The 14,792-nt window shown below is 32.8% G+C and overlaps 3 protein-coding genes and 1 pseudogene across 24 annotated transcripts in view; 3 read left to right on the forward strand and 1 right to left on the reverse strand.

Moving 5' to 3' along the window:
• The window catches only part of LOC119612316 (trichoplein keratin filament-binding protein-like), a 65,405-nt gene extending 51,242 nt beyond the window's left edge, over nucleotides 1–14,163 (forward strand). For 7 of the 22 annotated variants that reach the window (XM_037968096.1, XM_037968095.1, XM_037968090.1 and 4 more), the window contains one exon: nucleotides 3,055–5,211. In XM_037968096.1, coding sequence (XP_037824024.1) covers nucleotides 3,088–4,773 — 1,686 coding nt within the window. In that variant the 5' untranslated portion in view covers nucleotides 3,055–3,087 and the 3' untranslated portion in view covers nucleotides 4,774–5,211. The other 15 variants (XM_037968105.1, XM_037968104.1, XM_037968098.1 and 12 more) reach the window with 5 other exon arrangements.
• LOC119612320 lies at nucleotides 1,930–2,895 on the reverse strand (annotated as a pseudogene).
• On the forward strand, nucleotides 5,330–6,580 carry LOC119612312 (trichohyalin-like). Its single transcript, XM_037968076.1, has one exon. The coding sequence runs from the start codon at nucleotides 5,330–5,332 to the stop codon at nucleotides 6,578–6,580; it is 1,251 nt and encodes a 416-aa protein (XP_037824004.1).
• LOC119612313 (uncharacterized protein PFB0145c-like) lies at nucleotides 11,073–12,380 on the forward strand. The gene has a single exon (XM_037968077.1). It carries the CDS (start codon nucleotides 11,073–11,075, stop codon nucleotides 12,378–12,380), a length of 1,308 nt encoding a protein of 435 aa, XP_037824005.1.
• Nucleotides 14,164–14,792: the final 629 nt, after the last annotated feature.

The raw sequence follows: 14,792 nt of genomic DNA on the forward strand, positions 1-14,792 counted from the left end.
GCAACCTTGGCAAACATTAGAAAACACATTTTTGCACTTAAAGCTTTTACTCTCACTATCTTTTTCTTTCTATTTTATTCACTTTTTTCAAATTTTCTCTCTGTTAACATACATAAATGGGATTTTTATTGATATATTGTAATAAACTAATATCAGTAGTTTTTGTTTTAATTCGATTAGAGTGACTCACTCACTCATTATTTATTAATACCAGTTTAAAAATCAAATGCCAGACAATTTTTTAAATAGCAACAATATAAAAACACATATTTTATAAATTAATATCATCATTTAACTGGTTAAAGGTGTAAATTTATATTGAAAGAAAATCACTTTTGTTTTATTGTCGGGGGGTGTACAAATCAAAAAATAAATAAAACTCTTAATTTTTTTTAAGCAAAATCTATTTTTAAATTAAATTGATATTGTTTATTTTAAAAATATCTAAATACAACAACAAATACGATAAAATAAACATGTTTATATTTGTTTCTCATTAACATTTGATTATTTATAGTTTTTAGCATGTTCGTTTTTTTTTTTTTGATATTTTTTTAGTTTTCTTCTCTAACAAATTGTCGTTGTTGACAAAGAATTCATTCATTTGTTTATTTATTTAAATATTGATTTATGTTGGCATTTTTCTTTTTGTTTGTTTAGGAGTATTTTTACTATATATGCTATTTTTTAGTTTGTTATTATTTAATAATAAAATATTTTTTAAATAAACCTAATTAATAATTCATTATAAAAAATATTACAATAAACAAAACATACCCATTTAAGCGTATCGTCGTATATTGATATTTTTTACACTATCAAATTCCCTGTTTACTTCAATAAAATTACTGAATGAATGAATAATTGCGCGCAGAGTATTGAGCATTAAAGCAAATAACTGTTTTCCAACTTATGAATGAATTATGCAGTTTAAAGAAATAAAAATATTATTTTCATACTCAGCGAAAAAAAAAAACTAATAAACATTATTTACTGCGTGTTTTTGTAAACAACAGTATAAAAATATTTGTGTTTTTTTCATTTTATTTTTATTACGTTCCCTTTCATTTCTTCACTCACTGTTTAATGCATTCTGACCAGGGATGGTAAACTTACAGAAACGTAACATTAATAACAAATTTTCTTATAATGTCTTTTCTATACCATTTGATGATTCTTTTTTAAAAGTAATTTTATACAATACCTAATTTAATAAAAAAAAACCTTTCTTGCAAACATTATTATAGTGTATTTTCCATCTCTGATTTAAGCTTAAACAGGTCTCTCTTTAATGCTTGTTTGAAGCATGAGACTCTCTCATGAGTCGGTAATCAAATCAGTGTTGTCAATTGATTATCGTTTGTACTGATTAATGCCAAAGTAGCTGTGTAATTATTTCTCATAAACATTCCTAGGTATAAAATAGTATTTTTTGATCTCGTTCGAGAATAAACTGGAACTGAATTAGAACTGACCTAGAACTGAACTAGAACTGAACTAGAACTGACTAGAACTGAACTAGAACTGAACTAGAACTGAACTAGAACTGAACTAGAACTGAACTAGAACTGAACTAGAACTGAACTAGAACTGAACTAGAACTGAACTAGAACTGAACTAGAACTGAACTAGAACTGAACTAGAACTGAACTAGAACTGAACTAGAACTGAACTAGAACTGAACTAGAACTGAACTAGAACTGAACTAGAACTGAACTAGAACTGAACTAGAACTGAACTAGAACTGAACTAGAACTGAACTAGAACTGAACTAGAACTGAACTAGAACTGAACTAGAACTGAACTAGAACTGAACTAGAACTGAACTAGAACTGAACTAGAACTGAACTAGAACTGAACTAGAACTGAACTAGAACTGAACTAGAACTAAACTAGAACTGAACTAGAACTGAACTAGAACTGAACTAGAACTGAACTTGTTTATTTCAAATAAACTTTTTAAACTCAGATGTCTTTCCAAATAATTTAATCATATAACTTATTACCCGGACACTCAGTTGAACGCACCTGACGATGACCATATAAAGTGTAATTGAATGCAACATAACCCTCCAATACCAACCAACGAATCAATTCCTTAGCTTTCGTAATTTTGTGCAGCAGTGGCGGTATAATTGTTATAATTGCCAATAAACATAATGCCATATGATTTACTATTCCAATTACGAGAATGAGTACCTAAAATGCCATCACCACAACCTGCATATATGTTGCCATCGCCACCAATGACGTAATTATAGCCAATATCAGTGAATTGATTGCGCATTTGAGAACCACAAGTGTCTGTTGTATTGAAATAGGCACCAGCTGAATGATAAATTACCACATAACCTAAACCCTTGTCCAAAGAGGTTTCCGAGGTGGCAGCACGACCACTCCATTCTGCTTTAGTAAAGATGCAAATGCCAAAAATGCCCTTAAATACTAAAATAAATTAAGGAAAATATTAGAAATGTGACTTGTGTTTCTTTTGTAGTAAAATAATTAATACATTTTAGACACTTTCAGACACTTTCAGTAAAAAATAGCTAAAACCGTCAGTAATAATTTCATGATTCTTAACGAAGGTTTCTAAATAACAACTGTATTAATATTTTAATATTACAATCACTTTAATACTACAAATTATTTACATTTTAAATATGTTAGGCAGGAATATTTTATCTGGGATTTTTATTCCAGTTTGTGACTTTAATTTATAATATAACATTACTAATCTAACCGAGATGTTTTGAGGATGTTGATATGAAATTATAAACGTTTTGTTTTCTTAAAAAATAATCAGAAATGTTATTTATAAATATTTGCACTAGAACTGAATTAGAATTGAATTAGAACTGAAATAGAACTTTACTAGAACTGAACTTGAACTGAACTAGAACTGAATTAGAACTGAAATAGAGTGAACTATAACTTATTCTCTCTAGGGTCTCGAATTTTTTGTTTATATCTGTTCTTATTTTCCCCTTCTTTAAAATTTTCAAAAACTAATTGTTTTCAATTAAACAAAATATTTTCTCTCCTTTTCCCCAGTCCTTTTTTTTTAGAAAAGTTTACCATTCTGAAATGTCCACAAAATCGGCCCACTTGCAAGCCTTGTTTGCAAGACGTCGTGAAAACGAACATAATCGCATTGAACGCACCGAAGCGGTTAATAAATATTACGATCATTGGGGTAAAGTAACAGCCCGTTTTGAAAACTGGACAACACCCGAGTACTACAAGCAAGCCGAGCAACAATTACAAACTACGCAGCAGCAAAAGGAGAAACAAAAGAATTTGGCTGAAAGACAGCAAAAACTCTCACAACTGCTAGAAATGGAAAAGAAAAACTATGAGCAGGAGTTGCAAGAAAAGGAAAGAAATAGGAATCCACGAAGAAGTTTCGATACCACGACCCTAGAGAAAATCGATGAAAATTTAAAGGAACAACAGCAAATGAGACGTAAATTGGAGTTGGAGGCCAAACTTTATGGTAAATGGCGCCATGGAGTGGATGATGATAATTTGTTATTTGAATCGAAGAGTGATAATGAAGTATTGGCTAAACTTAATTGGTTGGACAAACAGGTGGATCAGCAGTTGCAGCGTGAGAAGGAGGAAGAGGCGGCTAAAGAGCGACAAATAAAATTACAGCATGAACTCAATAAAACTGAAGAGCTGCAAAAAGAGAGACAACTCATTAGAGAGAAAGAAATACGAGAAATACGTTATTTGCAAGAGTATCACATGGATCAGCTAAGAGAACAGCAAAAAGAGACTGATGATCTAAAGGGAAAAGAAAAACAGTTAAAAGCCAATTTAAATGATTTGGAAAAAGAACTGGAGTTACTAGAAGAATCCTATGCCTTTTTAAGTAAAGCAGTTGATTATGGTGATGCTCATAACTTTAATAAGATAAAGATTTTCATACGCAAGAGATCAGAAGTATTTCGTAATCAAATTAAACTTTGCATGAGTATTGTGGAAAGATCTATAGATTTTGCTGAAAAACCACAAATATTAAAAAATTTCAAGAGGGAGTTGGAGCAGCAATTGGAAGCGGAACATCAAAAACTTTCACAAATTGAGGGCATGTATGAATCCGAGGCCAAGTATAATCTTCAGTGTAACGAACAGACCTGGCAGCAAGAGCATAAAGAACGTTACGAGAAACTGAAAGAGATGCTATTGGAGGAACATCTTTTAATAAAAACTTCATTAAGTGAAATAATGCAAAGACATGAAGAACTCTTGGAAATACGGGCTACAAATTTGGGAATTATTGAAAATTCCAGTGAGAAATTAAAGATTTTAATACAAGAGGAAGAAAATTCGCCACGTTACCAAGCTTGCAAATCCTTGGAAGCAGCTAAACGAGTGGAATTTTCACCACGACATCATAGTACTAACAATATCATACATAGCCAGTTAGAGGAGTCAAACGATACACCACTTTATTCACCACGACGTTGTCCCTCTGTGAAATCCTTGGAACTGGAAGAACCTCATCACCAAGTGGACTTTTCCTCACGTCGTAATTGTTATGAGTCGAATAATAACAATATGTCACCTAGAAAAAACGACATCAATCAAGTTTCAAGATCATTTGCTAACTTAAACCTGGATGTTTGGCAAAGTCAACAGGCTCATCTTTCTCAGCGAGATATAGAATCTCAAAAGACAAATGCCCAACGTTCATTACAAATTGTCACACCCGAGACTGAAGCAGAACGACCAAGATTTGGTCGCAAACGTGTGGCTTGGAATTAGAAAGACTTGCAGTGCTTTGTCGAAAGAAAACATTAGCATTGCCTTAGCATTTAGTATATTTTGGACTGAATTTAGAAAATTAGATTAGTAGTTATATTTTCATTATTACAAATAAATACTCACTGCCTTGCCTGAGCTAAATCAAAAATCTTAACGAAGTTTTTGCTAAATTAGTTTTATTTAAAATAAAATAATACATGGCGTAAACAATTTTGAACTAGAACTGAACTAGAACTGAACTAGAACTGAACTAGAACTAAACTAGAACTAAACTAGAACTGAACTAGAACTTAACTAGAACTGAACTAGAACGGAACTGAAGAATTGAACAAACCCAGAACTGAACACAAATTTAACTAGAGCTTAATTTATACTTTTGAGATGATTGCAAAATTTTTTGTTTATTATTTAATTCAGCCTTACTTTCTCTTATTTAAAAATTTCAGAAAATAATGGTGTTTAAATAAACATTTTAATTTTTTTTCTTTTCTCCAGTACTTTAAAAAAAAAGATTACATATTTGCAACAAAACCTGAAAACGAACACAGGCATAGAAATGGAAGATAACAACTATGAGCAGGAAAATTTAAAGGAACAACAACAAATGAGACGTAAATTGGAGCAGGAGACCAAACTCTATGGCAAATGGTGTGATGGAGTGAATGATGACAACTTGGTATTTGAATCGAAGAATGGCCACCAGTTGCAGCATGGAAAAGAGGAAGAGACTGCTAAAGAGAGACAACACAATAAAACTGAAGAGCTACAGGAAGAGAGACAACTAACTAGAGAGAATGAAATACGTGAAATGCGCAATATGCAAGAGTATCACATGAATCAGCTAAGAGAACAGCGAAAAGACATTGATGATCTGAAGGAAAAAGAAAAACAGTTAAAAGCCAATTTAAATGAATTGGAAAATGAGTTGAAGCTGTTGGAAGAATCCTATTCCATTTTATGTAAACCCATTGATGTAGGCAATGCTTCTAACTTATATAAGGTCAGAATATTGATGCGCAACAGATCGGAAGTATTTCGTAATCAAATTAAACTATGCTTAAGTATTTTGGAGAGATCTACGAAATTTGCTGAAAACTCACGAATGATAAACAACTTAAAGGACGAGTTGAATCAACAATTGAATGTAGAAAATCATAAATTTTCACAACTTGAAAACATGCATGAGTCCGACATTAAGCATCATCTACAGCACAGCGAGGAGATTTGGCAGCAAGAGAATAAAGAACGTTACCATAAACTCAAGAAGTTTATCATGGACGAGCATCTTTCAATAAAAACTTCTTTAAATGAGATAATGAAAACACATGAAGAATTCTTGGAAATAAGAGCTAAACATTTGGGAAATATGGAAAATTCCAGCGAGCAATTAAAATTTTTAAAACCGGAGGAACATGCGCAATTTTCACCACGACATCAATCTGCTAACAACATTATACATAGTCAGGTAGAGGAGTCAGGCGATTCATCACTTTATGCACCACGACGTAGTGGCTCTGTGAATTCGCTGGAACTAGATGATCCTCATAACCAATTCGACAGTTCCAAACGTCATAATTGTCAAGAGACATACGATAACAATATGTCTCCCAGACCTAACGACGTCAATCAAGTTTCAGGATCAGTTACTAACTTAAACTTGGATGTTTCGGAAAATCAACAGACTCATCTTTCTCACCTAGAAATAGAATGTGAAAAGGCATATGCCCAACGTTCGTTGCAAGTTGTCACATCCGAAACGGAGGCAGATCGTCCAAGATTTGGTCGCAAACATATGGCCTTCGATTAGAAAGTGCTCCTGTGCTTATGCGAAAGAAAATATGCATTCTTATTTGCATTTCGTATATGTTTTTTTGTAGTATGTAGTTTATAGTCATTCTTATTGTTACTAATAAGTACACGCTTTCTTGCTTGAGATAAATTTATATTCATATTCTTACTAATAAATACTCGCTTCTTTGCTTGAGTTAAATTATAAATGTTAATCAATTTATAGTGAATTGTGTTTTATTTAAATTATTGTAATAATTCTAGAAGAAGAAAAATATCTACAGTAGAACTAAACTCAACTAAAACAAGTTATAGTGCCATTTTACTATATAATTTTAAGATAACTTGACAAAATTTTTGTTTCCGTATTGAGGGTATTAACATGTATGCATATGTCGAACTATTAATCGGCCAGTTCGAAAACATTTTAATACAATTATTTATCTATACACAGAACATAATGATGTCGAATTTAATTCGGATATAATCATTTAATAAAGAATTAATTGATATTAGTGATTTTCAGAAGTAAACCTTATATGGGAGCTAAGAGAAATTATGGACCGATCCGGAAAAATTCCGTAAAATGATTTATATATACAAAATACACATTTATGTTGAATTTTATCCCGATAGCTTGGATTGTCAATGTGCATTTAAGTAATTTTCGGAAATGGTCATTTTATGGGAGTTGTGACCAATTATGGACCGATAAGGAAAACATTTCGTATAATGATTTATATGCAAAAAAGTCGAATTTTACTCTAATAGATTTATTAATTAATGAAATATGTGCGTTTAGGTGATTTTCGAAAGTAGTCTTTATATATGAGCTATAACCAATTGCGGGCATATCCGGAAAAATTCCGTAGAGTGATTCATATCTACACAAAACATATTTGTGTCGAATTTTATCAAGATAAATTTATTTGGTAATGAAGGTAGTCTGAATTTTTTACTCATAACTTTTACCGATTTTGCTGATTTTCAATACCAAACTGCTTAGGATAACAATAAATATTTTGGGTGAATTTGGTTGATTTCTTTTGATTAGTTTAAACGTGAGCGTGTTTTACACAGACAGACAGACAGACAGACAGACGGACATACCCAGCAAAAGAAGAACTTCCAAAGAAGCGAGAAAGAAGTAGAATTTACTCCATGGAAGTACTGAAAAACACTTGAAGAAGTGATGATTTTAACACAGGCTTGTCATAGGAGGGCTGTCCTTTTTATTTGATTCCAAATTCACTACTTCTGAAGTCATTCTTAAGAAGTAATTGTCATACCCTTTTTTTGGAAGTAATTCGGAAGTGAAATTGTATTGTTATGGAATACAACTAATTTGACTTAAATAATATTAACATTAATAGGGGTAATAGATACATTTAAAACAGAAGCCCCAAAATAAAATTTTTTATCTTACAAAATGTAAGAACAAAATAATTATCTTCAGCATTGAAAAAATATAATTATTTTCGCTTCTTCGGAATGGCTTCCACAGAAGGTAAAAAAATTCACTAATTGCTACTTTTGAAGTGGTGATAAATGTTATTCTTTTGGAAGTACTTCGCTTTATTTTTGCTGGGTAGCTAAATCGACTCAGAACTGAACTAGAACTGAACTAGAACTGAACTAGAACTGAACTAGAACTGAACTAGAACTGAACTAGAACTGAACTAGAACTGAACTAGAACTGAACTAGAACTGAACTAGAACTGATCTAGAACTGAACTAGAACTGAACTAGAACTGAACTAGAACTGAACTAGAACTTAACTAGAACTGAACTAGAACTGAACTAGAACTGAACTAGAACTGAACTAGAACTGAACTAGAACTGAACTAGAACTGAACTAGAACTGAACTAGAAATGAACTAGAACTGAACTAGAACTGAACTGAACTGAACTAGAACTGAACTAGAACTGAACTAGAACTGAACTAGAACTGAACTAGAACTGAACTAGAACTGAACTAGAACTGAACTAGAACTGAACTAGAACTGAACTAGAACTGAACTAGAACTGAACTAGAACTGAACTAGAACTGAACTAGAACTGAACTAGAACTGAACTAGAACTGAACTAGAACTGAACTAGAACTGAATTAGAACTGAACTAGAACTGAACTAGAACTGAACTAGAACTGAACTAGAACTGAACTAGAACTGAACTAGAACTGAACTAGAACTGAACTAGAACTGAACTAGAACTGAACTAGAACTGAACTAGAACTGAACTAGAACTGAACTAGAACTGAACTAGAACTGAACTAGAACTGAACTAGAACTGAACTAGAACTGAACTACTACTGAACTAGAACTGAATTAGAACTGAATTAGAACTGAACTAGAACTGAACAAGAACTGAACTAGAACTACACAAAAAGTGAACTGAACAAGACTTGGACAAAAATTAAACTAGAGCAGAACTTAAGGTTTTGAAATGATTCCACAATTTTTTGTGTATAACTTAATTCAGCCTTATTTTTCCCTATAAAAAATAAAAAAAATAACTGTGTTTAAATATTTAAATAAACAATTTAATTTTTTTCTCTTCTTTTCTCCAGTTCGTTTTTTTTTTTTAAAGTTGACATATTTGCAAGACGACTGCAACAAAAACAGAACCAAAACAAAATAAAACTCGGACAGATCATAAAAATGGAAAATAAAAGCTACGAGCAGGAATTGCACGATTTAGATAGCAAGACCTTAGAGAACATCAATGAAAATTTGAAGGAGCAACATCAAATGAGACGTAAATTAGAGCTGGAGTCCAAACTCTATGGCAAATGGCGTGATGAAGTGGATGAAGACAACTTGGTATTTGAATCGAAAAGTGATAATGAAGTATTGGCTAAACATAATTGGTTGGGCAAACAAGTGGACCACCAGGAGAGACAGCTAAAATTACACCATGAAGTCAATAAAATTGAAGAACAACAAAAAGAGAGAGAACTAATTAGAGAGAAAGAAATAGGGGAAATACGCTATTTGCAAGAGTATCACATGAATCAGCTAAGAGGACAGCAAATGGATATTGATGTTCTGAAGGAAAAAGAACTACAGTTAAAAGCAAATTTAATTGAATTGGAAAAAGAACTAGAGCTGTTGGAAGAATCCTATTCTGTTTTAAGTAAACCCATTGATGTTGGCAATGCTTCTAACTTATATAAGGTTAAAATATTGATGCGCAACAGATCGGAATTGTTTCGCAATCAAATTAAACTTTGCTTAAGTATTTTGGAGAGATCTACGAAATTTGCTGAAAACTCACGAATAATAAACAATTTAAAGGACGAGTTGAATCAGCAATTGAATGTGGAAAAACATAAACTTTCACAACTTGAAAACATGCATGAATCCGAAGGCAAGTATCATCTACAGTGTAATGAAGAGATCTGGCAGCAAGAGAATAAAGAACGTTACGAGAAACTCAAGGAGTTTATCATGGAAGAACATCTTTCAATAAAAACTTCTTTAAATGATATAATGAAAAGACATGAAGAGTTCTTGGAAATAAGAGCTACACACTTGGGAATTATAGAAAATTCCAGCGAGAAATTAAAATTTGTAATACAGGACGAAGAGAAATCATCTCGCAACCACGCTTGTACGTCTTCAGATGCTGCAAGACATGTGCCATTTTCAGCACGACACATTATAAAAAACCAGAAGGAGTCAGCAAATAATACACCACATTATTCACAACGTCACAGTACTTTTGTGAATACCCTTGAACTGGATGATCCTCAACACCAATTGGACAGTTCCATACGTCATAACACTCAAGAGTCGTACGATAACAACATGTCTCCTAGACATAAGGGCATCAATCAAGTTTCAGAATCATTTACTATATTAAACTTGGACGTTTCGGAAAATCAACTGACTCATCTTTCTCATGGAGAAATAGAATCTGAAAAGTCATATGCCCAACGTTCGTTGCAAGTTGTTACACCCGAAACTGAGGAAGATCGTCCAAGATTTGGTCGCAAACATGTGGACTTTGATTAAAATGTAATCCAGCGCTTGTGCGAAAGAAAATATGCATTCTTATTTGCATTTCGTAAATTTTGTAGTATGTAGTTTATATTCGTTCGTATTGTCACAAATAAATACTCGCTTCTTTGCTTGAGTTAAATTATAAATGTTAATAAAAATATGGCGAAATTTGTTTTATTTAAATTGTTGTCATAATATCAGAAGACGAAATAAATCTACTGTAGAACTGAACTAGAACTAACTTAAAAGTAAACTATAACTGAACTAGCACTAAGCTAGAACTGAAACATTTCAAAAAATAATGGTGTTCAAATAAAAAATTAAAATTTTTTTTCTTCTTTTCTTTAGTACGTTTTTAAGAAAAAGTAATAACAGCCCCGCATTGAAAACTGGACTACACACGAGTGCTACAAGCAAGCGAAGCAACAACTGCAAACTACACTGCAGCCAAAAGTGAAACCACAGAATTCAGTCAAAAGACCTAAAAAACTGGGACAACTGCTAAAAATGGAAAGGAAAAGCTATGAGCAGGAATTTCTAGATTTAGATACCAATACCCTAGAGAATATTGAAGAAAATTTGAAGGAACAACATGAAATGAAACGTAAATTGGCGTTGGATGCCAAAGTTTATGGTAAATGGCGTGATGGCGTGGATGATGACAACTTTGTATTTGAATCGAAGAGTGATAATGAAGCATATGCTGAATTAAATTGGTTGGACACACAGATGGACCACCAGATGCATCATGAAAAAGAGGAAGAGGCGGCTAAAGAGAGACAACTAAAGTTACACCATGACCTCAAAAAAACTGAAGAACTGCAAGATGATACAGAACTAATTAGAGACAAAGAAATAGGAGAAATACGTTATTTTCAAGAGTATCACATGAATCAGCTAAGAGAACAGCAAAAGGAGATTGATGATCTGAAGGAAAAAGAAAAACAGTTAAAAGCCAATTTAAATGAATTCGAAAAAGAGCTGGAGTTGTTAGAAGAATCCTATCCCGTTTTAAGTAAACCCATCGATGTTGGCAATGCATCTAACTTATATAAGGTAAAAATATTGATGCGCAACAGATCGGAAGTATTTCGTAATAAAATTAAACTTTGCTTAAGTATTTTGGAGAGATCTACGAAATTTGCTGAAAACTCACGAATATTAAATAATTTTATGGACGAGTTGTATCAACAATTGGATGTGGAAAATCATAAATTTTCACAACTTGAAAACATGCATGATTCCGAAATCAAGCATCACCTACAGTACAGCGAGGAGATCTGGCAGCAAGAAAATAAAGAACGTTACGAAAAGCTCAAGCAGTTTATCATGGACGAGCATATTTTAATAAAAACTGCTTTAAATGAGATAATGAGAAAACATGAAGAATTTTTGGAAATAAGGGCTACACACTTGGGAAACATAGAAAACTCCAGCGAGAAATTAAAAATTTTAATACAGGATAAAGAGAACCCAGCACGCTATTATGCTTGTACATCTTCAGATGCTGAAAAAAATATGCAATTTTTACCACGATACGAAACTGCTTACCATATTAAAAAGAGCCAGGATGAATCAGCCAATACACCACTTTATTCACCACGTCGTATTGGCCGTGTGCATACCATGAAAATGTATGATCCTCATAACCAAGTGGACACTTTCATACGTCATAATTGTCAAGATTCGTATTATACCAATATGTCTCCAAGCCATAACGACAATCAAGTCTCAAGATCATTTACTAACATGAACTTGGACATTTCGGGAAATCAACAGAATCATCTTTCTCACCGAGAAATAGAACTGAACTAGAACTGAACTAGAACTGAACTAGAACTGAACTAGAACTGAACTAGAACTGAACTAGAAGGTTTTTAAACGATTGCACAATTTTTGTTATTAATTTAGTTCAGCCTTATTTAAAATATTCAAAAATTAATGGTTTTTAATTAAACAATTTAATAATTTTCTTTTCTTTTTCTCATATTTGCAAGAAGCGGTCAATAAAGTGATCAAACTACACCCAAGTACCACAAGCAAGCCGAGCAACATCTGCAAACTTTAGCCGAACGAAGACAAAAACTCGGACAACTCCTAGAAATGGAAAAGAAAAGCTTTGAACAGGAATTGCAAGATAAGGAGAGGGATAGGAATTCCCGTAGAAATTTAGATTCCAAAACCCTAGAGAATATTGATGAAAATTTAAGGGAACAACAGCAAATGAGACGTAAATTGGAGTTGGATGCTAAACTCTATGATAAATGGCGTCATGGAGTAGATGATGACAACTTGATTTATGAATCGAAGAGTGATTATGAAGTAGTGGATCACCAGTTGCAGCGTGAAATGGAAGAAGAGGCGGCTAAAGAGAAACAACTAAATTTACACCATGAACGCAATAAAACTGAAGAGAAAGAAATACAAGAAATACGTTGCTTACAGGAGTATCACATGGATCAACTAAGAGAACAGCAAAATGAGATTGACGATCTGAAGGGTAAAGAACAACAGTTAAAAGCCAACTTAACTGAATTGGAAAAAGAGTTGGAGTTATTGGAACAATCATATTCCGTTTTAACTAAATCCAACGATATTGGCAATTCGTTTAATTTATATAAGATAAAAATATTAATGCGCAATAGATCGGAAGTATTTCGTAATCAAATAAAGCTTTGCTTAAGTATTTTGGAGAGATCTATGGATTATGTTGAAAACTCTAAAATCTTAAAGAAATTTGAGCAAGAGTTGAAGCAACAATTGGAGGCGGAAAATCAAAAACTTTCACAAATTGAATGCATGTACGAATCCGAGGCCAAGCATCATCTACAATGCGATGAGGAAATCTGGCAGCAAGAGCATAAAAAGCGTTGCAATAAACTCAAGCAGTTTCTTATGGAGGAGCATCTCTTAATAAAAACATCTTTAAATGAGATAATGAAAAAGCATGAAGAATTCTTGGAAATAAGGGCAACACACTTGGGAAATGTAGCAAATTCAAGCGAAAAGTTAAAAATGTTTATACAGGAGGAAGAAAACTCTTTCAAGTCCTCAGATGCAGCGGAACATGTGCAATTTTCACCACGCAATCAAACTACTGATAACATTATACATAGTCAGGTAGATGAGTCGACAGACATACCACTTTATTCACCACGTCCTAGTGACTCTGTGAATTCCCTGGAAATGGTAGAACCCCATCACCAATTGGACATCTCTATGCAACGTAATTGTCAAGAGTCGTATAATAACAATATGTCTCCTAGACGTAATGACATCAATGAAGTTTCAAGCTCATTTTCTAACCTAAACATGGTCGTTTTGGAAAATCAACAGTCTCATCTTTCTCAGCGAGAAATTGAAACTGAAAAGTCATATGCTCAACGTTCGTTACAAGTTGTCACATCCGAAACTGAGGCAGATCGTCCAAGATTTGGACGCAAACATATGACCTTCAATTAATAAGTGTTCATGTGCTTATGCGAAATAGACACTTGCATTCTTCTTAGCATTTGTTATATTTTGTAATATGTAGTAGTTGTTACAAATAAATACTCGCTTCCTTGCTTGAGATAAATTATAAATATTCATAAAATTATATCGAATTTTGTTTTACTTAAAATGTAGTACTGAACTAGAAGTGAACTAGAAGTGAACTAGAACTGAACTAGAACTGAACTAGAACTAGAACTGAACTAGAACTGAACTAGAACTGAACTAGAACTGAACTAGAACTGAACTAGAACTGAACTAGAACTGAACTAGAACTGAACTAGAAACTGAACTAGAACTGAACTAGAACTGAACTAGAACTGAACTAGAACTGAACTAGAACTGAACTAGAACTGAACTAGAACTGAACTAGAACTGAACTAGAACTGAACTAGAACTGAACTAGAACTGAACTAGAACTGAACTAGAACTGAACTAGAACTGAACTAGAACTGAACTAGAACTGAACTAGAACTGAACTAGAACTGAACTAGAACTGAACTAGAACTGAACTAGAACTGAACTAGAACTGAACTAGAACTGAACTAGAACTGAACTAGAACTGAACTAGAACTGAACTAGAACTGAACTAGAACTGAACTAGAACTGAACTAGAACTGAACTAGAACTGAACTAGAACTGAACTAGAACTGAACTAGAACTGAACTAGAACTGAACTAGAACTGAACTAGAACTGAACTAGAACTGAACTAGAACTGAACTAGAACTGAACTA

This window comes from Lucilia sericata, unplaced genomic scaffold (assembly GCF_015586225.1).
Source record: "Lucilia sericata isolate MDLA Ls3-8-SP2 unplaced genomic scaffold, ASM1558622v1 Contig001649F_arrow, whole genome shotgun sequence".
Lineage (NCBI taxonomy): Eukaryota > Metazoa > Arthropoda > Insecta > Diptera > Calliphoridae > Lucilia > Lucilia sericata.